This window comes from Artemia franciscana, chromosome 14 (genome assembly GCF_032884065.1).
Source record: "Artemia franciscana chromosome 14, ASM3288406v1, whole genome shotgun sequence".
Classification (NCBI taxonomy): domain Eukaryota; kingdom Metazoa; phylum Arthropoda; class Branchiopoda; order Anostraca; family Artemiidae; genus Artemia; species Artemia franciscana.
Genome location: NC_088876.1, coordinates 9,946,953 through 9,974,452, shown reverse-complemented (window position 1 = coordinate 9,974,452; position 27,500 = coordinate 9,946,953). Strand labels below are relative to the sequence as shown.

General features: G+C 36.0%; 1 protein-coding gene across 3 annotated transcripts in view; it reads right to left on the bottom strand.

Annotated features, from left to right (window-relative positions):
• The window catches only part of LOC136035290 (uncharacterized), a 123,712-nt gene that overhangs the window by 50,116 nt on the left and 46,096 nt on the right, over positions 1-27,500 (bottom strand). For 2 of the 3 annotated variants that reach the window (XM_065716974.1, XM_065716975.1), the window contains exon 4: positions 13,855-15,022. In XM_065716974.1, the coding sequence (XP_065573046.1) occupies positions 13,855-15,022 (1,168 nt within the window). Of the gene's footprint in view, positions 1-13,854; positions 15,023-19,753; positions 19,821-27,500 lie in introns of those variants that run through there. The other variant, XM_065716977.1, reaches the window with a different exon arrangement.

Sequence of the window (27,500 nt, the reverse complement as noted above, 5' to 3'; positions counted from 1 at the left end):
CTGAAAGGGAAAAGCAATATTAAAATTTAAAACGAACAGAAATTGTTCCGTATATGAGGGGGTTATCTTCCCTACTTAATACCGCTCTCTTTATGCTAAAGCTCTTTGTATGGAGGGTGGCAGGAGCTGACTCAATCTATGTCTTGAAGAATTTAGTTTAGGTTTTATTTTAAACAGATATTGTCCATTAGTTTATTTAGCATAAAACTCTTTCTGAGTTTTACTTGTATTCTGTCATATTTACGGTGACCCAGAAATTTTATTTAGTTTGACCTTTATTCCAAATCTCCCGGCCCCCTCTTCCCTCTCGCACAAGATAAAATGTTCCGTACGTGCCAACCTAGGATGTATACTATGAGACAAACTGAGGGTCTTACAATTGTTGAGAAAACTACGAATTGAGAAATCCTCTTTCTTTCAAGAAAAATTTCCCCCAGAAGACGAAACCTTTCAAATGTTATAGAAAGTTTGTGTGTATCCATGCAAAGGCGGATTCGAGCATAGAAAAGAAACAGTAAACTTTTAGAAGTGTTGAAAGTGCTTGTACGTATGGTGAGAATAATTCTAATTAAAACACCAAAAACATAATAAATAGAAACAATGACTCGACAAATGACAAAAAGAAATATGAAACGATCGCAGCAATTCAAACGGTTGTGCCTTAAACTGAAAATATGTTACGATTTATTGGACTACAACCAACGGTCGATTTTTTGTACAAAAAGGTGCTTACAAACTATAGAGTAATGTTCCATAAGGCTTACTGTTGTATGTACTATCGAAAAAAAGTATATAAATTGACTATTCTTTTTGTCTCAAGAGGTTTTTTGCATCTTATTAGTATTATCATTTTCCTATTGGGCTTGATGGAGTGAAAGGTTTCAACAGGATATAGTGCTGTACTGGAGTTTGTATCGCAAGTAGATACAAGAACGAAAACATACACACAATATGCTTAAGGATCTAGAATCTTACGATTGACTGAGTAACGAAAAGAAAATTTAGATTGCTGATTAGCAAAAACAAATACAATCGTATTTGTTAAACAAGTTAAATTGTTCCCTACGACCTCTATCTACCCCGTTCGGGAAGACCTGCTTTTCTTTGGCCGTATATGTTTAACCAATAAGTTGATGTTTGTCAATCTGTTATTCTTCATCCACAGAACGTGCCCTTGGCATCTCAGCCTTTCTCTCGTTACAAACACACGCACACACACACACACACACAAACACACACACACACACACACACACACACACACACACACACACACACACACACACACACAAACACACAAACACACATACACACACACACACACACACACACACACACACACACACACACACACACACACACAAAGTTTCTGACACTTGTATAGATTGGTGTCAATATGTATTAGATCGTCAGTTTAGTCTTTAACCGACGTTTAGTCTTTTAGTTCAAGTTTAAGTTAGACTTGAACTTAAAAAGGATACGTTATTTTCATCTTGATGAATAACTTATTTTAGAATGGACAATGCCCTCCAACAAAAGGAGTTAAAAATATTTTTTAAGAGAATATTTTGTCAACTCAAAGATGAAAGCCCTTGGGTCTCAGGTTAATAATAATATTCTTTTTCGGGATGAAATCATCAATATTTCAAGGGAACATAAATTGTTAGTTTTATTCCATGTTCCCGAAGATGATTTTGGCCGGATTGACGATTTGCTGACTGATTTACTCGAGGAAGAAGTGACCAACGCCAATGGATACAACTTCCATTGAATGGAAATTTCAAGGGGAAAAAAGAAGGATGTTGGGAACCTTGCTTGATGATGCTAGGAAGGGTTCCTGTTAACCCTAAAAATAATAGCTATAAGATATGTTTCTGGCTTAATAACTGAAACAATTCGATGGTGTAGGGAGGAGGGTTGATTTCCGAAAATAGAAGTATGGATTTTTTCCCCTTTAATAGCTGAGACAACTCGATGATGTTGGGGACTAGAAGGTGCCCCTCTTGGCCGTCAAAATAGAGGTATATGTTGTGTTTTAGGGTAATAATATTTTTTTACATACTAATAATATGTTCTTTTTCAGTCTAGTATAATCTTTTTTTAAAAAAATTAAAAAAAAAAACCTTTCAAAGGGGAAATATTTTTTAGGTTCACCTAGCTGTAGTATTGGCAGCTCAAGGGGCCTACAATGGTAACATGAAGGCTCTTGTCCTATCGCCACCGACAAAATGTCGCGACAGTCTCTATCCTACTGCAGGCTCTGAGGAAAGTGACTGGGATGGGGTAAACATATTTTGTAAGGAGGTGAACCCTGATAGTGTAGCTCACCCGATTTCGATCTACATGCTTTTGTGAGATGTCTCAGCCTTGAAGCTAAATTTTTAGATCGTGTGCTAGATCATAAGCCATCTAGCAAGGCCAAGAGGTTACTAGATCAGCACCTGTATTGCCTAGTTCTTATCATTGTAATTTTGCTTTGTATTTCTAGAGCTGAGTTTGGAGACCCATTCAACGCCCTTCCAGCTAATATTATTATGAAGGATCCAATAGGCACTCCTAAGAGGGCAAGAATTGAACCCTTCTTGAACGCCGAACTTGGAAGGTAGGAGGGAGGGGTAGCATTAACACATCCATCGAGCAATAAAATTTTTATTTAAATGAAACGTCTGTGAGGTGTATCCGCATTATGTATAAACGGAGATGCAGACAGTTCATCCAGATTTACATACTTTTGAGGGTGTCTTTTCGAAATGGGCAGGGAATGTTTTCAATAAAGTAGACTATGAGACTCCTATACTAAAAAGGGAAGTAAAGCAGTAGTTTTGTATACCGAGAGTTTAGATGCAATTGTAACTAAATTTAAAGAAGAATTTCTTTAACTTTTTCCGGAAGTGGGAGGGGGAAAATTTTAAACATAATCCAGATTTGATCATAACCCAATCTGGGAGTGCTGATCCCAGATTGGGATCAGCACTTATTTTTTGAAAGATCCATATGAGGAAGGTATATTTTTAACGAAGATCGTATGCTGAAACTAACCCAACTGGACAAAGCACCGTTGAAAAGTTGGACGCGGCTTTTCTTGATATAAACTTCCTCTATTCGTGGCAATATCTCACTACTCTTTGCCATGTGGGAGTTACAAATGGTTAGACAATCCTTGCGATCCAAGTTTCCCTGACATTACCAATATTTATTAAGATGGACCGTAAAGACGTTTTTTTCGAAGTTAATGTTGAAATACCAATGAAACTTCATGACTAAGTAAAGGATTTTCTTTTCCCGTGCATAAAAATGCCGGTGTCTAAGGACTCACTAAGTCCACATAATATTTTCTTGGTAGAGGACGTAAGCATGCACTGGAAACCTTCAAAACAGAAGTTTATTGTACACTTTCATCCGAAACAGAATATTGTCGTACACCAAGTTCTTTTGCGGTGGATGCTAGCCAACGGTTTCAGGGTCACAAAGATTCATAGAACCCTCCAATTCGATCAAAAGTCATACATGAAAAAGTTTATCGATACTTTTGTCAGTAAACATTCTGAAGAGAAGATAAAAGGTTGAAAAGGAGAACTTTAAATTTCTTTTTAATTCAACCTTCGGTAAAATTTATGGGAGTTTGTACCATGGATGTTGTTGTGACGTTGTAACCGACCTAAAACAAATGGTTGGATTATTACTGATCCGAACTTTACATCGTTCAAAATCATAGATTCCAACATGGTCCTTTTCAATAGAAAAAAATAAATGTAGTGTTAAATAAAATCATAGCCCCTAGTAGCATTTAGCGTTTTATAATTCCCAAAAAAGTCATGTTGGAAATCTATTGCAATGTGTGTAACAAAGATTCCATTTGATTTTTGTTTCTCAACTCCATTCAGAGTTTAATCCTGACGCTCCTACTGCTGGTAACAGAATAACTAACAGTGCCAAATAATTCTACTTTCTACTTTGAGTACCCTCTTGTCATCTTTTGGTTGCCTTGAAAGAGGAGTGATAACCTAATAAAATATCTAACAGGAAAACAAATATTTTTTACTTAGAAACATTTTTATTTTCAAAAATGGAATAGGAAAATAGTTATCACTTTTCAGACTGTTTCAGACTTTTTAATACTGTTTTAGATCATTGTCTTCATAAATAATATATTTCCACAATGCATTCAATTCATCTTGTAGTCTGTGTATATGCATTACATTGATTTTTACTGCAAAACATAACTGTTCCTCCAACGTGAATTTCTTCAATGATATCGAATTTCTTGCGAACATCTTATTCCAATTAAGAATTAACCGACAACCCCTTGTAATTCCTACTGCCAATTTAGGTATTCTAGGCTTCTTTTCAGCTCCGCTAGCACCTTCAACATCCAACAGAGGAAAACCACTCATATCCAATAGTAAACCTTGTCTTCTATGAACAAAAATCTATATTCAGATCGTTATCGTTCTGAAATCTTCTACACTACTCCTCTATGAAAATTATAGTTTGGAGAAACAAAGAACTGACCGGTCCCATACCCGCTAAAATAATCAACGAACTCTTGTGTAAGCCAAGTAACGGGAAATATCCAACTTTGACCCTCAAAACTAGGTCATTCACATGGTTGTCTGAATTTGTATGTATAAACATCATGCCAACATCTTGAAGAAAGTCCTGATGCAAAACATTTCGAAGAGAAAATCTTTAAAAGACATCTCGAAGAAAAAAAACTCTTGAGAAACATCTTGAAATATCTTGAGGGATTGGTGAGTCCCTATGTCTCCAGTTATAACAGTATGGCTGTTGTAGTTCCTGCTATAACCTAGCTACTAACAACTAGCTATAAGCGAAAATTTTGTTTGATCCATTTTCTAGGGTTATAAAGAAATAAAGATTAAGAAGATTTCACCACATTTACATATGAAAGAGGGTGTAGCGTGGAGCTCTAAGTGGGATGCGGAGACGGTGGTCAGTTGTATGTTTTTGAAGTGGCTTGGTGGTGCAATAAATTGCTACTGGCAGTTGTCCTATTGGAAAACCTTAAAAAAGGCCTTTCACTCCCAAGACATCCCTTCTTTCATCCCTTAGTTTACTCCCACTCCCGGTAAAGGGACCCCCGCTTTAAACTCGGTTCTCTTATTCTAACATTTACTGTCACAATTAAGGGTTTTTTCCACTTCTGAGGTTGGCTAAGGTTGACTTTTCAGCGTTTGCATGCTATACCAAGATAACTGAAAACTAGAACAAAGCAAACCATTCAGAATCATCAAATGATTGTTTTCTACGGAACTGGGAGAGAGTCTTCTGAAACCCAATAAAGCACATTCTAAAGGTCAATTTTTTAATTTTACTGGGGGATTTTGAGCCAATATGAGAGAATCCTTTCCACGTCCCATGTGAAGGGGTATGTTTACAATAATGCCATAATTTCAAAAAGTCGTTGTATACCATTAAGCAACTAAGGACAGTCCAAAATAATTTTGAAGAAAAAGATGATATTCTTTGGCACTTTTAAAATCTTGAACTTAATCGACCTAGTCTGGAAAAATAATGCTTACAACGGGAAAAATGGGCTCAAAGAAAGACAAATTCACTGAATACAGGAACTGTGTGCTGTAGAAATTAAAAGCCTCATTTGAATTTGAAAAGTTTAAATTAAGTCACTTTCTTCCTTTTTAAACGAAATGAGAAACCCTTATTTTCCATGAACTTTTGAGAAATTGCACCTCAAAGTTTTGTGTTTCCAACTTTCTAACATTCTTTCTAATTTGAAGTCAAATCCTTATGGATTTGGTCTACACCTTTTTTAAAGAAGAAGGTGAAAGCGGAGAAAAAACTTGTAATGCAACTCAGCAATAAAATAATTCAACAAACATTACTTTGCAATTTATTGTAATAATATTTTCTCTTCCTATTTGAACAGAAAACACTTTCGGGTATTTTAATTGATCCATTTAAGTTTTATTATTTCTTTAGAAGCAGAACAAACCCTCTAAGTCTTTTAACGTATTGCAATAATGATTTGTAAAGAGTAAATTTTATAGCTAATTAATCATTTCGCAATACTCCTTATTTTTCTTTTTGCCGTTGGATGTAATAATAAGTTCTGATCTACGCAATTTATACATAATATATAATTGATTTCCTGTGTAGACACCTGTATATGTATTTCTTTCAAAATATTTATGCCTGGCAAAGCACCAATAAAAAGTTCTTTTGCTTTCTTGTGAAGTGGTTTTAGCAATAGTGTCTTACTTCTTGGAATCAAACAGTCCGTGGTAACGAACTGTACTAAGGATTGAATTGGCCTAGTAGTACCCGAAACCCTATAAATAACAATTTTGATACGAAGCAACGAATCAAAATTGTTTTTTTATGTTGATTCTAAATATGTGCCAATCCTTAAGTTTAAACTAAAACATTACAGCCTAAAAGCTTGAAAAAATTTGGCTGATTTTCAGAAAAGGAGGTGAAACCTCCAAGGGAATCGCACGATTAGATTTAGAATATCAGAGAACCCTATTGCAGAGCTTTCCCAGGTATAAAAACGTGGAATTATGCACTTTCCCAGGAAAAAGATCATTGATGCATGTTTATTGGTTTTTGTTTTTTGTTGTTTTTTCGCTATAAAGTGAACAAATATATTATAAAGTGAACAAAACAACTGAGCCATGGGAAAGTGGTGTTTTCTACCAATTTGCGGCAATAAACTGCAATTTTTCCACAAGAGGACCAAGTTGCTAGTATTGAAAATTTTGAAATAGCGAGTCGATTTAAAATGATCAAACACCCATACCCTGAGCCTCCCAGATACAGAGAAAATAACGCCGTACGGTGGCACCTTCGTTCCCAAAAAGTCAAGTAGACTGTACCAAATAAATTGTTAATAGGACTTTAATTCTTAATTCTTAGTTCGACTAAGTTGATTCGCTTGATATTTCATGAAATTATTTTTAATGATGTACAGTTGCGTATTAACTGTGGTACATAGCTGTAGGGGGGGGGGATACCTAAAAAAGACCATCCAATACGTATATTGCGAATTACCTTGTGCGGCATATGCATAAACCTTAAAAAATATAAAAATATGAAACAAATCTTAAAACATAGAAAAAATTAGGTTAAAATCAGCAGAATATAAAGTAAAAGGCATATTTCGAAGAACGTTGACCTTAAAAGCCTTATGAGATTGAGTAACCACCCACACCTCTCGAAAAGAATCTGTGAAATACTATGTGCGGTATATGCATAAACCTGAGAAAATGATAAAAATATGAAACAAATTTTAAGAATATAGAAAAATTAGGTAATTTAATAGAAAAAAGCCCCTCAAAATATACAATAAAAAGTCATAACTCAAAAAGACAAAAGCTGAATTTATAAGCCTTCTGAAATTGAGTGATAGTCAAGGGCTCTCAAAAAGAATCTTTGAAATACCCTACGCGGTATATGCATAAACCAAGAAAATATTAAAAAACATGAAACAAATCTTAAAAATTAAAAAAAAAGAATTCGGTTAAAAAAATCATAATATAACGTAAAAAGGCATAATTTGAAGAAAGTTGAACTTTTAAGCCTTCTGAAATTGAGTGACAGCCAAGACCTCTCTAAAGGAACCTGTGAAATACTCTATGCGGTATATGCATAAACCCCAGAAAACAATAAAAACTACGAAAGAAATCTTGAAATTATAGAAAAAATTCCGTTTAGTCCCTAAAAATATAAAGGAAAAGGCATAATTCAACGAAAGATGAACTAAAAAGTATTCTGAACTTGAATGACAACCAAGACCTCTCGAAGAGTGCTCTCCTCCAAAGCACCCAGCAAAGGTTGAGACCTCTGCGAAAATTAGGACCCTTGTAAAACTCAACACACTATATTTCCGCCAAGGTGTATCCAAGCCCTGCCTTATATTAAAGAAAAAATGAAATCATGGTCAGTCGCTCAACTCTAGAAAGGGTCAGCAGCCTAGAATCAAAGTAGCAAAATCCGATTTTGATCAATAATAATAAAATGGGAAAAGGCTTATATTAAATAAAATAAAATAATGGTAAAACTCTCAATTCTTAAAAGGGGCAGCACCCTAAGACATAGTGGCAAAATCTGAAATTGATTAATAAAAAAAAAAATGAATCCAAAAAACTTGGTTAGCTTTATTCTCTGCCGTCAATGCTAGGGTACTCTTAGATTTGCTTGATTAAGACATCTTGTAAAGAGGGTTAAATTCAATAAAATGTGAGACAACCTGTCTCTCTACACCACATGCGTACCCTACGCGAAAAAAACAATCTTTGAAGAAACGGTAATATGATCTACCTCATTAAATTTAAAAGTTGTCCCAGTAGATTTAATTAGTGATGACATGTTCTAGAGACGGTTGGAACTAAATTTTCTTAGCTAGAATATACAACATTTTGGCAAATAAGATTTGCTGGAATTCTAAGAATAACACGTCACGCAAAATATAAGAACATACTTTCCATGTAATTTTGTTTTGTGGGAAGTTTGAGTACTACGCAGGTGGGCCTAGAACTAGGTTAAAGGTCCGATATTGCCTAGACTTTGCCTCCCTGGACCGCATATCTTTACAAGACAAAGGGTGTGAGAAACATCTTAGGAGAGCTGTTTCCCGTATAAACTCATGGCTAGGGTCACTAAAAAGGAACTGCACCATAGAATTTGCAACAGGAAAGAAGGAATGGTAGGTTCTGAATAAGAAATGCGATCAGAAGGACATACCAAAAAGGATTGGTAATTTTTGAATAGGATATTTCTTTGGAAGGACCTATCAAAAAATAATTGTAGGTTCTGAATAGGAAATGTCGTCGGAAGCTACCAAAGACTGCACTGTCATGCAAAGTGAAGGAAAAAAAGATTCTCAGGCTTCGTTTTGTGGTAAGCCAACATTTTTCTCTATTTTTAATTCAGCCTCAGTGCTCTCTTACCTTAAGTATTTAGCAGTGCAAATTTTGGGTCGATTGAAAAACAATGTTGGGCCTTTTTTCCGTTTTTTCGGGTCAGGGACACCCGAAAAGTTTTTTTGTACATTCATATCCTTTTTTCCAAGGACTTTCTGCAGTAAAGTTTCAAACTGAATAAGGACAAAACATATTTTGGCCATTTCTAGGCCTTCTTCCGCAATGAAATGTATAATCTCTTTGATCCGAAGAAGGATACCTTAAGTTTCGAGTTACTGGACACCCAAGATTTAAAATGACCTTTTTGTTGCTAGTAGACAATACATACGCAAAATCTACGTCGTTCGGGGAGTTTTGAGGGCTATTTCATTTCTGCGGCATATTTATTTGACCTTTGGGTCATTCACTCTTTAAGACCTTACACCTATCATCGATCATGTCGAAAGTCTTCATCCCCTTGTGTGCCTTATGTTTTAGCCACTTTCGTAGCTCAAGGTCTTCTTGATAAAGTGAAAGATTGGTGCTGGTTAAATGGTATGGCTCTCAACAGCCGGAAAAGTACCATTGTACACTTTGGGACTCTATATCGTACGAGGGGCGTACAGGAGCCAATCATCATCACTCATGAGAATGATTTTATGCCGCAAGCTCCTATCGTGAAATGTTTAGGAGTATATCTTGACCGTTTTCTTTCTTTCAAACCCCATATAACTCATAAGAGCTCTCTTGTCCTCCGCCTGTCTTAAATGTTGCACAGGGTTAACTCATCCCCCCCAGACGTTATGGCATCTCTTTATTATGCTTTTATTTTTCCTTACCTTTCATATTATTATCCCGTCTGGGGTAGTACTAAGAGATATTTTCTCTGCTCACTTCAAAGAGCCAAAAATAGGGTAGTGATGGCTACTTTTTTTCCACTCCGGTTTTACCCTTCCTCTGATCTTTTTAGCGACACTAGAATTTTTTGCGAAACTCCACTTGATCATATTGTGGGTAAAAGTTACCTTTATTTAGCGCATTCCACTTTTCTAGGTACACTTACATTGTCTCTGCAGCAGTTTTTCTTACGGACAGGCTCAGGTATGTACTCTTCTTTTTTACGTAGTTTTTCTAGTAGATTTATTTTAACCAAACGATCAGCAAAAGCAGCTCAGAGGTCTCCTGTTTATCAATTAGTTCTACCATGGAACTCCATCCCTCCTGATGTACCTATACCTCTCTCTGTAAAGGCAGTTTCTCGTCGGGTATTTCCAGTTTAGAATTTTAGTTTTTTATTTTATCCCAATTTATATGTCTCTCTTCGTTTCATTTAATGTGTTTGTCATATTCTAAATATTTTTGGAATTTTTTCCTAATTATTTTTCTTCTTTTCAAGTCTTTTTGAGTTATATGTTAAATTGTCCTTCTAAATCCCTATCTAATAAATGTCTTTGTCTTGTGTCAGTGTTTTTTTTTTTATGTTCTAGCATTTTTATTGTATGTGCTGTTTTATTGTCTCTGCTTTATAAAAGTGTTTTATTTTTGTTAAGTTAGGCCATTACAAGCTAAGCTTCTTGGGCTTAGTATATATTTTTCGTTTTGTAATTGTTTTTTTAGTATTAATAAATTGATATATTGATTAATTGATCTTGAACAAAATGGCCATCCCATTGATCAAACCGGTGTCCTTGGAATTGTTTTTTTTTTGGGGGGGGGGCTGTTTATCAAAAAAGAGCATGGGAGTAATTGTTTTCAAGTAGTCAATCCTGGCCCTTTAAAAGGCGAAAAGCACCACGAATTAAGAATCGAATAACCTCTTTTTGACTTTATACGACTATCATTTCCAGATGAAGTGTTTAGCAAAGAAAAAAATATAATAATAACCTACATGCATATCACATTGGTCTTTGCCTAGGTAGTGCTACAATAACGCCCCCAAAGAGCTATAACTGCTATCAGTGATAACATTTTAAAGAAAACCCAGAAATATTAAAAAAAAAAGTAGTTCTATTCGTTTTTCTCATGCAAAAGTTGGTAAGATTTGGCTCGCAAAGGAGAGGAAACATAACAACAATTTGATATTGCTCAGTAATCTGGAAACAAACAGATTTTAAATCAGAGACAATGTGCAACATTTAAAATGGAAAACATTTCTGACTAGTTTTGTTCACTGACACTATGTTTAAATTCTAAGGCTGAAAAAACTAAAATATTAGATTCTAAGAGATTTTTTTACGTTAGACTTGAATATCAAACAGTTCGCGGTAATGAGTTGTAAGCCAGGAGCGACTTTCCCAGTAGCAACTGAACCTATGAAATTGGAATTTTAACAGCAGTAGACACATCAAAAGAATTGGCTTTATTGGCTGTTTCCAAACATGTGAAGTTCATTAAGTTTAATGTTATCCATCAAAAGCTACAAGCCGAAGAAATTTGCCTGATTTTCAAAAAGGAAGGGAACTGGAACACACAAAAAAGTCAACGGATCCTAAGGAAAGTTGCACCATAAGACTCAGCGTTCCATAAAACGTTCAGAGGCGTATCAACTAACCGTAGCAATCACATCCGTTATTAGTCTGGATTTTCAACGTAACTCATTTTAGAAAGAAAGTAGAATTCAGAGAAAGTGCAGCTTGAATATGCTCTTTATCATCAAGTTCTTCTTTGACAATACATATTAGCAAAAATGAGTGGTTTGTTTACAATATTAGAATTTGCTAGTGAAGCTGGCAGCAGCAATGATACAGAAACAAAAGTACCAAACGTATGTAGAAATTATTAGAGAAACTCGCCTTGAATGTTCTGATATGTAAGCAACATAAGTAATATCATTGAGCAAATTCAAATCAGAGAAGCAGCTATATTTGGCAAAACTTAATATAATCTATATACATAGACTTCAAGATGCTTTAGATGCAATAGTGGAAATACTAAGGGCAATAAGTTGAATCAGCAAGTGAAAAATGAATGATCTAAAAATGTTTCTGAATCAAAAATATTTTTTCTTGTTAGATATGTTTTAATCGGTTACCATTCCTCTGTATATATTGTTATTACCGAAGTAGAACTTAATCACTCCTCTCTCTCTCTAGAACTAGAAAACAACACTCTTTTTATTGATCGTGGGGCAGTTTTATTTTGGTGGTGAGGAAGTCGATACTGGAAAAATGTTCTATACATGTCCACTATGCATGTATACACTGGGCAGCGGGTCATCATGTGAGATTTGTACAATTGTTTACGAGTATGATGAAAAAAGTAGATTATTCACTAATTACCCTATATATATATTTTATATATATATATATATATATATATATATATATATATATATATATATATATATATATATATATATATATATATATATATATATATATATATATATATATATATATATATATATTCACTAATACCCTAGTATTCAGTGGTATTCATTAGGGTATATTAATTATCTAGTGATTTATTTTCGCAACTAAAAGTAATTCACTAGTTGTCGCCTTTTTAAGCCCATCTGTAGTGTCGGTGTCTGTCTTATATTCACATCGATTGGTTGAACCCCTTAATTCGCTGTATGACTGTGGTGTCCTCAACATGAACTGTATGTAGATCGTATAATTTGAGAGATTGTTGATAGTGTTCGCCATTGTTCCATTTATGTAGACACTGATTTGTAGAAATAAATTATGCAATACACAAATAGGATATTCCATCAGTAAGAGTTAGCATTTCTTTGGAAATGGAGGAACTTTTCAGTGGAGCAGATTTTCTTACGGAGGGGTGAGGTGAATTGCTCCGGCATTATTTGAAAAACGATCTAAAGTTTAATAGAAAAAAAATAAGTTTTTTCAGCTGAAACTAAGGAGTAATTTTAAAACTTCAATTGATCTTTCCGTAAAGTATTCATTATACGAGGGGGGAAGCCTCACCCCTAATACTTTGCTCTTCACGCTGAAGAATATCCCAACCCTTGAAAAACGACTACTAAAACACAAGGGTCTTTTAATTACAATGAGAAGCTTTTTAAAGTACCAGGAAAACTATAGAGTGAATAGCGAGTGATTGATATTAAGAAGTGGGTAGCCCCCTGTGTACGAAATAATTTCTGTTTGTTTTAATTTTTAATGTTGCTCCTTATCTTCAGTTGAAAAGGTATTTTTATTTAATACTATCAGAACTGTCATACTAACTGCAATTTTAGTGTAACCATTTTCTCAGAACCATTTAGTTTTTCTAAATATAGAGCTTTTGGAAAAGAACAGAAGCAAAAGAACAGATGCGTAGAAAAGATTTCTAATGCAGTTTTATGCGCAAAATCCAAGAATATAAGCTATATTTTCCAGTATCCGTATATTTTACGTAAGGAGTCTTGAAAGTTTTGGGTTTAATTTGTAGTATTTCAGCCAAATATATTTCAAAAATCAGTTAAGTGGAATCGAGGGGTAAAAAACACAATTGAGTTTTTGAGTTCAAAACACAAAACTGCTCTAAAAAATCTTTATAATGGATACTCTGGTTTCGATCAAGAAAGCAATTTTCATAGCAAAGGAATTTTTAAAAAATGATGAGGCTAGAACTACGACCAATTGAAAATTTTGGTTCTTTTTTCTGATTCAGTGTAACAATGCGAACCTCATATTTTAGTATCTAATAATCAGCCTGGTATCTTACGGGCTTAGGTTCCTGCCTCCTGTTTTATTTGTGATGTTGAGTTGTCGAAGGAACTCAACATCATGTGAACCTATTCATGTAAACAATCCTGAAAACTATCATTAGAGTAAACCTAAGATTTTATGCAAAAGGCGAAACATGAAGAAGAAAAATAAGTGTTCTTTACGGAACACAAAAACCTAATTATGGATGTCCTACATTCATCCCATATATTTCGATCTCAAAACCCTGTATAAGAATAAAATATACTATCCTCGTGAATTTTCTGATTATTAAAATGAATAAATATACATAGCTATTACCTTACAATGCAATCCATTATGATATCTTCCAATGTCTTTGTCAGGGACACCATAGTAATTTTCCCAAATCCTTTGCTGGTCTGCTAAAATACTTTTTTCTTTTCTCACAGGTTCCATGTAAACACCATAATGTGATAATCTCAAATGTTCATGCACTTGGTATTTACTTTCTCTATATGGATCACTATTGTCTTTTTCACTTTCGTAATTTAATCCAGTGTTGCTCTCTGAATTTTCTACAGTTTCTTCAGAAAAAGTAACTTTTCTTGCCACTGCACTTTCAACATCCACATACGTCTTTAGTCCTTCATTGGCACTCATTCTTAATGACTGTCTTCCGAAATTATTTTTCATGGAAGGAATTACATTTGGCAAATGGTAGTAATGGGAGGTAAAAGAATCGAAGTTCATATACTGGGAATTCTTTAGAGCATTTGTGACGGTTACGACCGATTGACTTTTTCCTAGGCTTTCGGATAGCTCTCGAATAGCTTCTTCATCGCTCCGACTGTCTCTAAGATGGTCTTTCTCCGGCACAAAAATAGAGTTATAGCTGTATTCTAATCCTAATAGGGAATTGTTAAGAAGAGAGGTGGTATTGTTGCTTGAGGGTATGGTATACTTAGTTGAAACAAGAATGTTGGCAACATAGTCATGGTTAATACGATTTAAAGGTATTTCTAACCTCTGTTCAGAACCTGTATTATCAAACTTATCTTTTGGAAAAACTGGCTTGGGAACTATTTGAACACTTGGCAAGCTTCTTAGAACGATGCTTGTAGGACCGGTACCACTTTCGTAAGAATCAAATATTGGCTTTATGCGTGTTGTTACTAAAATTCCTCGCACAAATTTTGGGTTCTGAAACATAAATCCGGCTGGAAGAGGGTCGGTACTTTCCCTACTAAACTCGTTCATTCTATCAGTATTTTTTAGATCACTCTTCTTTTTAATATCTATTGATCGTATACAGCTATTCTTGTTATTGCCACCTGAATCTGAAAGATCAGGATTAAGTTTATCAAGTAATTTGTCACTTAGCTTTTTGAGCATTTCAGTTCGTCGCTCACTTCCATATCCCGAACTGTCTGAATTGATTCGGTCACTATTGTTCTTATTATCCATTTCAATTTGAGTTCCAACATCATCAATGAAGAGCGGATTCTCTCTGAAATAATTAATGTTAAAAAATTAACCATTAAAAGTAGAATAGCCTAGGCCCAGGGCGTTTTTCACAGTTGGAAATGATTTGCAAGAATAGGAAGACAAGTTTCCGAACCAAGATAAATTTGAGAAGCCACAGTGATGGGACTGGTCAAGTATGGTTCTGAAACGTGGGAACTTTGAAGACAGAGGAGGATTTGTTGGGTGTTTTCCAAAAAAATTGTCTACAGATTGTTTTTGGTACCCAAAAATTTGTTTTGGCTCTAGGAAGGGGAGAGGTTGCGTTGACCAAATTTTCACTCTTGGATTAATAATTGTGAAGTGCCTGAGCACTTCTCAAGATAAATTTGAGAAGCCACAGTGATGGGACTGGTCAAGTATGGTTCTGAAACGTGGGAACTTTGAAGACAGAGGAGGGTTTGTTGGGTGTTTTCCAAAGAAATTGTCTACAGATTGTTTTTGGTACCCAAAAATTTGTTTTGGCTCTAGGAAGGGGAGAGGTTGCGTTGACCAAATTTTCACTCTTGGATTAATAATTGAGAAGTGCCTGAGCACTTCTCAAGATAAATTTGAGAAGCCACAGTGATGGGACTGGTCAAGTATGGTTCTGAAACGTGGGAACATTGAAGACAGAGGAGGATTTGTTGGGTGTTTTCCAAAGAAATTGTCTACAGATTGTTTTTGGTACCCAAAAATTTGTTTTGGCTCTAGAAAGGGGAGATGTTGCGTTGACCAAATTTTCACTCTTGGATTAATAATTGAGAAGTGCCTGAGCCATCAAACCCCATTTTCCCTTGGCTTTATGCATTGTGGGCTATAGTTTGATTCAGACCATGAAAGGGCTTTAAAGAGGGTCCTATCCTTGTATGATATACCAGATAAATACATTAAAGGGATTAGTGCTGTGTGTGAGAAAAACATTGCTGTGCTTAACGTAGTAAGTGAGGTTAGTTGATGGTTTCGTGTTGAATTAGTAGGAAGCCTAAGTAGGGTTGTGTTTTATCCTTATTTGCATGGATCATTTTGATGCTATGGAAAATTATGGAATCGAATGGGAAAGTGAAACTCTCCTAGCCTTAGATTGCAGTAATGATTTGAGTGTCATTCCTGAAAACGTTAGCAAAATGAATGATTTCTTGTAGGTTTTGAGAGTGAGGGCGCAAGAATAGATTCGAAAATTAATGTCAAGGAGAATAAGTCACTTTGGCTGGTAAAAATTGAATACGGAGAGGTGATCTTGGGCGAGAGAAAATCGATTAAGTAGATAGCTTGACTTACCTAGGCAGTTCACGTTTTCTTAATAAAGATGGTAGTAGTGTGTCTTGTCTGTCTGGTCTTGTCTCTCTGTTAAAAGTAGAAAATGCAACGCCCAGAGCGTTTTTCACAGTTAAAGAAATACGGAAGAATAGGAAGTTAGGTCTGCAAAGCAAGATTAGAAAATTATAAGCAACAGTGGTGACCACTGTCAAGTATGGTTCTGATGCTTGGGCACTCCGAAAAACGGTGTAGGATTTGTTAGATTTTTTCCAGAGAATTTCTCAACAATTTTTTCAAGGGAGTGGGGGTGACGTACCCGTCTGACTTCCCGTATTTAAAACAGAAAGCTGTACGAAAATGTAGTTCCTTGCCGTTTTCTAAAGCCATACTGAGAGAAAGGCTGAGATGGCTTGGAAACGTTTTGCAGATGAAGGATGAAAGATTGACAAAGATCGTCTTTTTGGCCAACCATCTAGGGCCAAACGACAAGCAGGTCGTTCCCGAATAGGATGAGATTAGGTCATAAGGAAGGGCGTAATGGAAGTTAGGACTTATCGGGACAATGTAAGGAGGGAGCCTATGAATAGACTAGGATGAAGGAGAAGCATGCTTAGTTGCGTTGGCCCCAGGCAGCCTTATGCTACAGTGACCTGTTAGCATTTGTAGTAAAACTAGTAGTTTGACTAGCTGTATTTTGAACAGTAGGCTGTGAAGAAAATGTGGTTCACACCGGTTTCTAAGGCTGCAATGAGAGAAAAGTTAAGATGGCTAGGAAACGTTTTGTGGAGGAAAAATTAAATATTATCAAAGATCGTCGGTTTCGGCCATCCTTCTACGGTCAAACAACAATCAGGCTGGCCCTTGAAGGGGCTGAGATCAGGCTCTAAGACGGGGTTGAAAGGGAAAGCCATTTTTTCTGTAAAATTTAAAGAGGAAAACTTCTAGTAGATGGGTATGAAGAAGGACCGTGTGCAGCTGTGTCGACCTAAGGTTGCTTGGTGCTGCAGTGAGTTGTTAGTAGTAGTAGCAGGAGTAGCAGTGTTTAGTAGTTAGGCCTTGGATGGGTATAAATTAATTACTCTCATTTTCACTTAGCATAATACTTTTCTTTTGTTTACAAAAAAAAGATATTATGAAGATAGAAAGAAAATAAATTTATATACAATTACTCTATGACACAATTTCAATCACCAAATAAACCATGCAAACAGATGACTATTTTTTAACATTTTTTAAAACGACTTTGAAAGAGAACACTCTGTATATTTGAAGTCTTTTATGTTGTTAAAATGTCCTAATTCTATAATACTAAACATTCCCATATGTCAACTTTTGTGAATACCCCAATCTAAAAATACAAAAACTAAAGTCATAAGGCGACATTGCTTGTTTGTTTCTCCTTGACAGAATTTATTGTTTTCTGTTGAAGCTGAAGTTTTTATATTGTTAAAAAAATTGTCACAGAGCAACTATTATTATTATTCATATGGGCGACTACAAAACCGAGACAATGACCCGGCCACAAGAGCCAATTGCCTCCAAAAACTAAACAAGATAGCAATAATTGCAGAAAACTTTGACTGATCGATCAAATTCAGAATCAGGATCATTTTATTCATAGAAGAAAATGGATCAAGACCGAATTTCAACTAAATGGCAGTCATACAGCTACTGAAAATTACCTTTTCTCAACTATGGGTTGACTGAGTAAAACTTTAAAAATTCAAGTATTTTTTCTTTCTTCAAATGTGAGGCTGAACATTCAAAAATGAATTTTTATAGAAGAGAAAAGAAAGCTTACTTTTCTATATTTCTTTGATAGAAAGCTTTAATTTCACATTATTGCGTCTGTGTTGTATTATCTTAAGCCAAGCTGATTATCCTTATGTGAATGCCAGCAGGGGAAGCTACTAATCCTGACTTTTAAACCCTAATTGGTTCCTACGTGAAATTTGTACAAAATGACAAATATTGAAATCTCCCGGTTGGGTTCTAAGGAATATAAAAGACATGCCAAAACTAATTCGTTATTCTTTTTTTTTAATTTTAAGCCAGTAAAAAGAACGAAAAGTTCTTGAGCCAAATGGCATTCTACAATTCAACTCTCTGTTTCCCGTCTTATATGTCTGTTCCTAGACTCATAGACTGCACTAACCAATGTTTCACATAATTTTACCAAAGAATGAATCACTACCTCAGTCTTACTAGACGTCTGACTTGATTGTATTGTGTGACATTTCTAATATGAAATTGTTTGCAATCAGTTTGACATTTTACATGAAAAAAGAAAGAAAATCATCAGAATTACGGAAAGTGATCATCAGCAAAAAAAAGGAAAATCATCTGATATACAGCTGAATCACAGTCTTGGAAATCTGGCGGGTTATCAATCAAGTCCTCATGAGCGTATTATAGAATAGAATCCTAGTGTGGCTTATATCTTTATACTAGCTTATGTTTACTGCCTATTCTGTGATCCTCTAATTAAAAAAGTCTCGAATTTCTATCGCTTATTATTACCAAGCTACTGACTGATGATTAAGAGGAAAAAGTTACGAAATCTGTTCCACAGCTCCACTGCTCCCTAACAAAATTAGAGTTTTGTTTGTCACCAAAACAGGGCCCACAGTAAAAATTATAGCACAGGCAGTGGCATAGTGATCTTGACGTCTGGAAGAGGGGTAACTCCTTTCCTGAGTGGAGTCTGGCAATTAAAAGGTCATCATAGCTATTATACATGTGGTGCACAACTTCAGTTTCCTGCTTTTGCCTCGGCAAGCAATACTTGAGTAACCAACAACCGAAAAACCATCGCTTGACAAATAACAAGAACGAAAATAAATCCTTTTCTGAAAACTTTTTATTTTCTATAGAAACAGTCGTTTTTCATTTTTTAAAGACGTTACAGTTAGAGTGTCATTGTCTACAAAATACTTTCCCCTTTATGTGGATGGTGAAAATGTCAAAACCGTTTAAGAAGAAGAACGAGAAAAAAAAGTTTGCTGAAAGTGAAGATTTTTACGCATTTTAAGGTAAAATGTATAAAACAATTCTTGTTTTCTTCTGTAAAAAAGGTCAGGTCTACTGGGCTGCATTTTTTTGTTTCACGGTACCTGATCTTCATTCTTGGAATACTTCCTTCCAAATATAGTTAAGTGAGTTTCACCATTCCAAAAAAGGAATAATAATTAAAGGTTAAAGGAGGCTCTGTTGTCCGCCTGCAAAACAACGATAGAGGACTAGGGGATAAGTGAATAAGAAAAGCGGCGTTCTTGCTGAGCGGTAGGGAGATGAACTCACATGGCAGTCCATCTTTAGCATCTTGCATTCTGCTGCTATGAATACATTACAGATGACATTTTACCATTAGAAGAACACGTCGAACTCAAATAATTCCGTATGCTTTTTGCGTAGTTCATTTGATTTTAATACAACATAAAATACGCCAAATAGTTCCAAATAAATTAATTTTTCATACCTTATCTTTGTTAAAATTTCATAAAGTAGCATATAGACAGTCAATGACATAAAATGACTGAGGTTTTATTTGTGTCTGCTTGCAATGTCTGCCAAGCGTGAATTTCACATAAGGCAATAAACCAAGCCACAAGAAAGCATTGCCCGCCAAACTTTTGGAATTTAAAAAAGGTGATTCCTTCCGGTTTTATTTAAGTGAAATTTGTTTCGGTTGACTAGGAATGAATCTGAACTTAATTATAAGCAAAATAATACTTCTTCGACGTGAATCTGGAGTGTTATTGCTTACGAAGAAGTGATTAACGCTGATGTTTGTTCATGGTTGGTCGAATTACTGATTGATATTTTATCATCAGACAAGTTGGCTGTCTCCGGACAAGCAGTCATATCGTACGCAGCGCAACAGTGCTGCCTAAATAGATAGCAATGTTGGCACAATGTACTTTTTTCTTATTTTTTTCTTTTTCTTTTTTCTTTATTTTTTGGTTTGTTTGGTTTTTCTTAGACCTGGGCACTTCGTATCGAAGGATTTGCCATATGAACTTCAAAAAGAGCTCATTCGATTGGAGATTGAAATGGCTAGTGCCATTTTTAATAGTCGAAAGTGAATGGAGGGCAACTAATCCTCCTCCCACATCCACAATTTCCCAAAACACATCCAATAAAATTTTTTAGAAAGCTATTTTGTTCAACGTAATTGAATGGTCAGCAAAAAGTGTCTTTGGAGATGACAACTCCCCAGCCCTCAAGACGAAGGTTTGAAGTTACGCCCTGGGGGTATATAAGGTTTATATAGAAAGCGTTGTCGTAGAGAATTCAAAAAGGGCTAAATCGATTGGTAATTGAAAGGGCTGGTGCCCTTAATAATAGTCAAAAGGGATCAAAGGGCAAATTCATCCCCCCCTCACGCCTATCATCTCCCCACATAATTCCAATTAATATTTTGATATAGCCATTTTGTTGAACTAATTGAAACGTCCATAAATTGTATCGCTGAGAATTACAACCCCCCCCCCCAGAACCCTCAAGGCAAAGGTTGTAAGTTATACCCTGGGGACATTTAAGGTTTATATAGAAAGTATTGTTGTAGAAAATTCAAAAAGCGCTCAATCAACCCAAAATTGAGAGAAAACTCCCCAGCCCTCAAGGCGAAGGTTTGAAGTTAAGCCCTGAGGGCATATAAGGTTTATATAGAAAGCGTTCTCGTAGAGAATTCAAAAAGGGCTCAATCGATTGGTAATTGAAAGGGCTGGTGCCCTTAATAATAGTCAAAAGAGATCAAAGGGCAAATTCATCCCCCCCCTCACGCCGATCATCTCCCCACATAATTCCAATTAATATTTTGATATAGCCATTTTGTTGAACTAATTGAAACGTCCATAAATTGTATCGTTGAGAATTACATGCCCCCCCCCCAGAACCCTCAAGGCAAAGGTTGTAAGTTATACCCTGGGGACATTTAAGGTTTATATAGAAAGTGTTGTTGTAGAAAATTCAAAAAGCGCTCAATCAACCCGAAATTGAGAGGGTTAGTGCCTCTAATAATAGTCGAAAGTGATCAGAGGGCGAATGCGCCCCCCCCTGACGTCCATCATTTCCCCAAACACTCTTCTATCAGCTTTTAGATACAGCCATTTTGTTCAACGTTGTTAAAAGATCTCGAAATTATGTCTTTGAGAATGACAACCCCCTCCCCCCACATCCCTCAGGGCAAAGACTATAGGTTATGCCCTGGGGGCATATAAGTTTTCTTTATAGAAATCGGTGTCACAGAAACTTTAGAAACTTCTAAAAAGGCTCATTCGATTAGAAATTGAAAGGGGTAGTGCCCTTTTTAATAGCTTAAAGTAATCGGACAGTGAATGCCCCCCCCCCTGTACGCCCATCATTTCCAAAAAAAATTCCGATAAACATTTTTGATATAGCCATATTGTTCAACGTAGTTGAGCGGTCTGGAAATGATGTGTTTGAAGATGATAGCCCCCCAATAGCCCTTAGTACAAGGGTTGTAAGTCATACCCTTGGGGCATATAAGGTTTTAATAAAGAGTACTGTCGTAGAAACTTCAAAAAGGCCACATTTGACTAAATATCAAGAGGATTAGTGCCCTTTTTATTCGTCAAAAGTGATCGGAATGGAAATGACTCCCCACCCACACCCATCATTTCCCCTAACATTTTCAATCAAAATTTTGAGATAGCAATTTTGTTTAACCTATTTCAAATGTCCAGAAATCATGTCTTGGGGAATAAAAAATCCCTCAGCCCTTAGGGCAAGGGTTGTAAGCAATGTCTTAAGGGCATATAACGTTTTTATAGAAAGCATAGTCATATAAACTTGGGTGGGGGCTCGTTGAATAGGTAATCAGAAGCTCTAGAACTCTTTTTAAGAGTCAAAGTGATTGAAGGGTAGCTCTAACCCCCCCCCCCACACACACACACACATAAACAAAAACTTCATATGGTCCCAAGAAGCATCTAATAGAAATTTTGAGAGAGCAATTTTATTCAAACAGTCTAAATTTCATATAACAAGGCTTTTGGGGTTGAAAGAAACCCCATAACTTAGAAGCAAGGGTTGTAAGCTATGCCCATGGGTTTTTAAGGTTTCTATGGGAGGTATGGTTGTATAAACTGTAGAGGAGGCTGATTGGGTAAAAAAATTTGAAGTTCGAATTCCTTTTTGAGAGTCAAAAGTGATGGAGGGTAGCAACCCCCCCACTAGCCCATTTCACCATACGAACCCAATTAAAATTTTGAGATAGCGATTTTGCTAAAAATAGTCCAAAGATCATATAAAAATGCCACTAAGTTTGACCTAGCTCCCCAGTGCCCAGGTAAAAGGATTGTAAGTCATGCCCTGGGGTCATATAATGTTTTATGGAATGGGTGGTTACATAGGTTTCAGATACGGTTCATTTGATTTGAAATTGAAAGTATAAGTGCCTTTTTTAAGATTCAAAAGTGATTTTTGAGCAACTAGACCCCCTCCCTCGCCCCGCTCATCATTTCCTCCAATACATGCAATACAATTTTGAGAAAGAAATTATCTTTATTGTAGTTGAAAATTCTCGAAATTATCTCTTTGAGAAAGACACTCCAGTAGTATGACCATAGGCACTCCAACGGATAAATAATTTGTTCCATCGCTGTGACTACATAATGACCTACTTACATGAGCATATTACATATTCAGGTCATGACAATTATATGAATAATTTTTTTAGTTAGGTTGAAATGAAACTGGTCTGATGACAAGCGCTGGAGTAAAGTCAATTGGGCTCATTATATTAATACGAGCAGAATTTTAATGAACCAAAAAGTGACAAATCTGCAACCTGTTTTTTTTATTAGACGAACAAGGGTAAAGTAAACTGGCAAACGTAGGCTTCCCAATAATTCAATTGCTTTGGAATTTTTTTAGAGAGAGCTTATGATCATCCAAAAAATATGAAGATGAAACATTCCTAGAAAGTATGCACACATGATAAAGTTATCGTAAAGTTGAATACTGACAAGGACAAATATTTAAACTATGGGACAAGCAATAATGGAGATCTTATTTGCAAAGTATGCGTCCTTTGTAATGACAGTCAGAGAATAATATTCTTTGGAGCATTTCAACTTTTATGATGGTGAATATACGAGGGTAGCATTTCTAGAGAAGTTAGTACTCAAAGATAAAATTAGTACTCAAAACTCAAAGATTTCTACATCCAAATCAGTTTGGTTTCAGGAAGGGCAGAACAACAGAAATGGCGATTTCATTTATTACTACTATAATTAATGATGCTCTTGATAAAAAGCTTAGGGTAGCTGGTGTTTTTTTGGACTTAATTAAGGCGTTTGACACTGTTGACCATCGAATATTATTAAAAAAAAATGTGAATTTTATGGATTAAGGGGTGCTACATTGGGTTTGCTTTGCAGATATCTTCAAAATAGACAGCAGTATGTCAATTTACAAGGATTTTGTCTAGTAAAAATTTTGTTAATTGGGGGGTTCCCAAGGATCCGTACTGGGTCCGACTCTGTTTTTAATTCTTATTAATGATCAACCGCATGTTGTGAAAGCTCTGCCCGGAACTGACGACTTTGTTGACAATGGTCCGAGTAAGACCCGGCTTACTATGCCCTTATTTGCTGATGATACAACCTTGGTGTGTGTTGCCCCAACAGAACAACTGCTCATGTCAACGATAAATGCAGCAATGAGCAGGATATGTACATGGCTGAAAATAAACCACCTTGACCTGAATATAGATAAGTCAAATTTTGTTATTTTCTCTCGATCTCCGAATTTTTACCCTTGGTTTACGGAAATGATGTCGGAGCGGGGAATTATTAAACGAACAAGATTTACCAAATACCTCGGAATCAATGTTGTTGAAACCCTATCATTTAAAGATCATGTGAAGTCAGTTTCGAAAATATTGTCACGTAATTTAGGTATCATGCCGAAATTAAAACATATTCACCCCCCCCCCCAAATGTTCTACGATTGTTATATTTTTCCCTGATTCGCCCTTACATTTTGTATTGCTCGTCGATTTGGCTTGGTTCTTTCCCTTCGATAGCTCGTCTAATCTGTGTGATCCAGAATAATGCAATCCGAGTTTTTTTGTGGTGTTGGGAACCAGGAGTCTTTGAAGTCTGTGTATAGAGATTTAAATATAATGCCTGCAGCTGGATTACGTGATTTTCATACGTTGATTTTTATATATAAGTATTACAGTGATAGCCTTCCTGATTGTTTTACAGGAATATTTTGTGAGAAGTCTGATGTTCACCACCAAATTACTCGGATACGAGGTAATACTGAGGTTCCTCGACTAGTTTCAAGTAGGTCTTCTTTTTCACTTATTTACAGAGCTTCAAAACTTTGGAATAAACTGAGTATAGATATCAAGGAAATAGGTAGTCTTGCCCAGTTTAAGTCTGATTTACGAGTGGAGTTGCTCGGTAGGTATGCTTTTGAAACAGATTAACTAAAATAAATTTTACATAGGTTATTCATTTGTAATATTTATGTATTTTTTTTTTTTTTTTTTTTTTTTTGCTGTCTTGGGGTCACGCAAGGTAGTGTATTGTTTATGTTGTTGTTTTTTTGTTGATTTCGGTATATGGTCTCATTCTCCACATTTTCTTATTCTCCATATTGTCTCTTTATTTTCTTTGAATTTAGCACAGCCTCGCAAGCTTCGCTTATGTTGTGCTATTGCTTAAGAAATGTTTATTTCTAATAAAGTTGTTCTACCACTTCTACTACTAATGCACGCCTGAAACTAACAGATGATGATGAGGGTAACTTCTTGCTAATGGTTCTAGTAATACTTTACCCGTTGATAGATCCTATCCCCTCGTTCTAATATTACCTTTCAATTGAAAGAAAAGGCAAAAAAGGCTTACTGCTGCACTAATGTCATAATGTATATTTTATCCAAGCGCGAAATCTAAAAACTATCTAGAAATTTTGTTGTTAATAGCCAAAAAATCGAAAATAAAATAAAAATGGCTTTGGCAGACAATATAACAACGGAGTATAAATATAAATGGATGGAAAAACAAAGCGTATGTGAATATTTTTACTGCTATTGACCGTATACCAACACATATAGTCAATAACCCAATAATAGCAATGATGAAATGTATGATACGATTGTAACTGAAACCATGTTAAAACTCGTGTAGGCCCCCAAAGTAGAATAAACGTCATGTCAAGATAAAACATAATGAAGTATTTTTTATGGAGTTGATTCAAAGCAATTATTTTCTTATGACATTTTAGATGTCGTTAATTCAATAAAAATATCGTATGCCTTTGATACGTTTCCATTATTTTTAGGATACGCTAGCAAGTCGAACGCTTAGAATGTTTATTATAAGAGTTTCAGATGTAAGAAAAGGAATTTTCAGAGACATGGATACTACTATCTAGCTCATTGAAGTTATATTAGAATCTGAGATAGGTTAACAGGGCTTTTACCAAAGTTTGACAGATGCAGATGATCTTGATCTTTTTCCAAAATCCACTGACAAGCAAACATTCACTCAGAAACACAGACATAGGAAGAGACAGAGACAAAACACATACAAACACGCAGGGTTAGACGCACAAACACGCAAAGACAGATCCAGAGACAAGTGAACATCCCGCTGATACACACAGGCACAGAGCAAGAGAGACAATAAAACAGCCTCTCAGACAGAGAAATACAGAGAGAGAGGTGGGGAAGAGGGAGAGAGAGAAAAAAAAATATTCAAAAAAACAGACTTAGTAACACCAATATACAAAGACAGTCACACGGGCACAGAGAGAAAGAGAAAAAGAGAGAGAGAGGGGGGGAAGCAAAGAGCCGAACAGAAACAAAGGCAAAGAGAGAGAGAGAAACACATATAAACACAGAAAGACAGACAAAGAGACAAGCAAACGCCCGCTCAGACACACACAAGCATAGAAAGAGATAGAAAGAGTTAGAGAGAGAGAGAGAGAGAGAGAGGGAGAGAGAGAGAGAGACCAGAACACAAACAAACACACAGATTAAACACACAAAGACACACAGAGAAGCAAAAAAACACCCAATCAGACACAGAGGCACAGAGCGAGAGAGAGAGGGAGAAAGAGAGAGAGAGAGAGAGAGAGAGAGAGAGAGAGAGAGAGAGAGAGAGAGAGAGAGAGAGAGAGAGAGAGAAGCAAACAGCCACTCGGACACACAGGTACATACAGAGCAAAACTCCTCTCACACAAACAGGCACAGAGAGAGAGATATAAAAAAACACAAAAAAATACAGAGTCGGACGCATAAACGCATAAAGACAGGCAAACACCTGCTCAGGCACACAGATACAGAGAGAGAGACAAACAAACAGACACTCAGATATACAGGTACAGTAAGAGAAAGAGAAAAAAATAAACAAGTACAAGCACATAGAGTCAGAAATACAAACACAGAAAGACAGACACAGAAACAAGCAAACACCTTCTCAGACACACAGAAACAGAGAGAGAGAGACAGGGAGAGAAGCAAACAGCCAGTCAGACACATATACGCAGAGAAAGAGATAAGCAAACACTCGCTCACACAAAAGAACAGAGAGAGGCTGACTAACGAACAACCACTCAGAAACACAGGCACAGAGAGTGAGCGAGATAAAAACACCTATGAACGCAAAGACTCAGGTGCAAAAACACAGAAAGAAAGACACGGGGACAAGCAAACATCACCTCAGACACAGAGGCAAAGAGAGAAGAAACAAAAACACATAAAAACACACAGAGTCAGACCCAGAATATAAAAAGACAAAGAGACAAGCAAACATCCCCCTCAGACGCATGGGTACAGAGAGAGAGAAACACGCAAACAGCCAGTCTGACATATAGAAACATAGAAAGAGAGACAAGCTAACACCCCTCAGAAACACAAGTACAGAGAACAGAGAAAGATAAGAAAACAGTCACTCAGACACACAGAGAGAGAGAGAGAGAGAGAGAGAGAGAGAGAGAGAGAGAGAGAGAGAGAGAGAGAGAGAGAGAGAGAGACAAAAACACCTACAAACACACAGAGTCGCACTCAATTAGAGAAAAGTAAACACCCACTCAGAAGGACACACACAGGCATAGAGAAAGAGAGAGAAGCAAACAACCACTCAGACACACAGGCACAGAGAGAGAGAGACATAAACGTAGAACAAACACATAAATTCAGACGCAAAAACACACAAAGATAGACACGGGAACAAGCAAATACC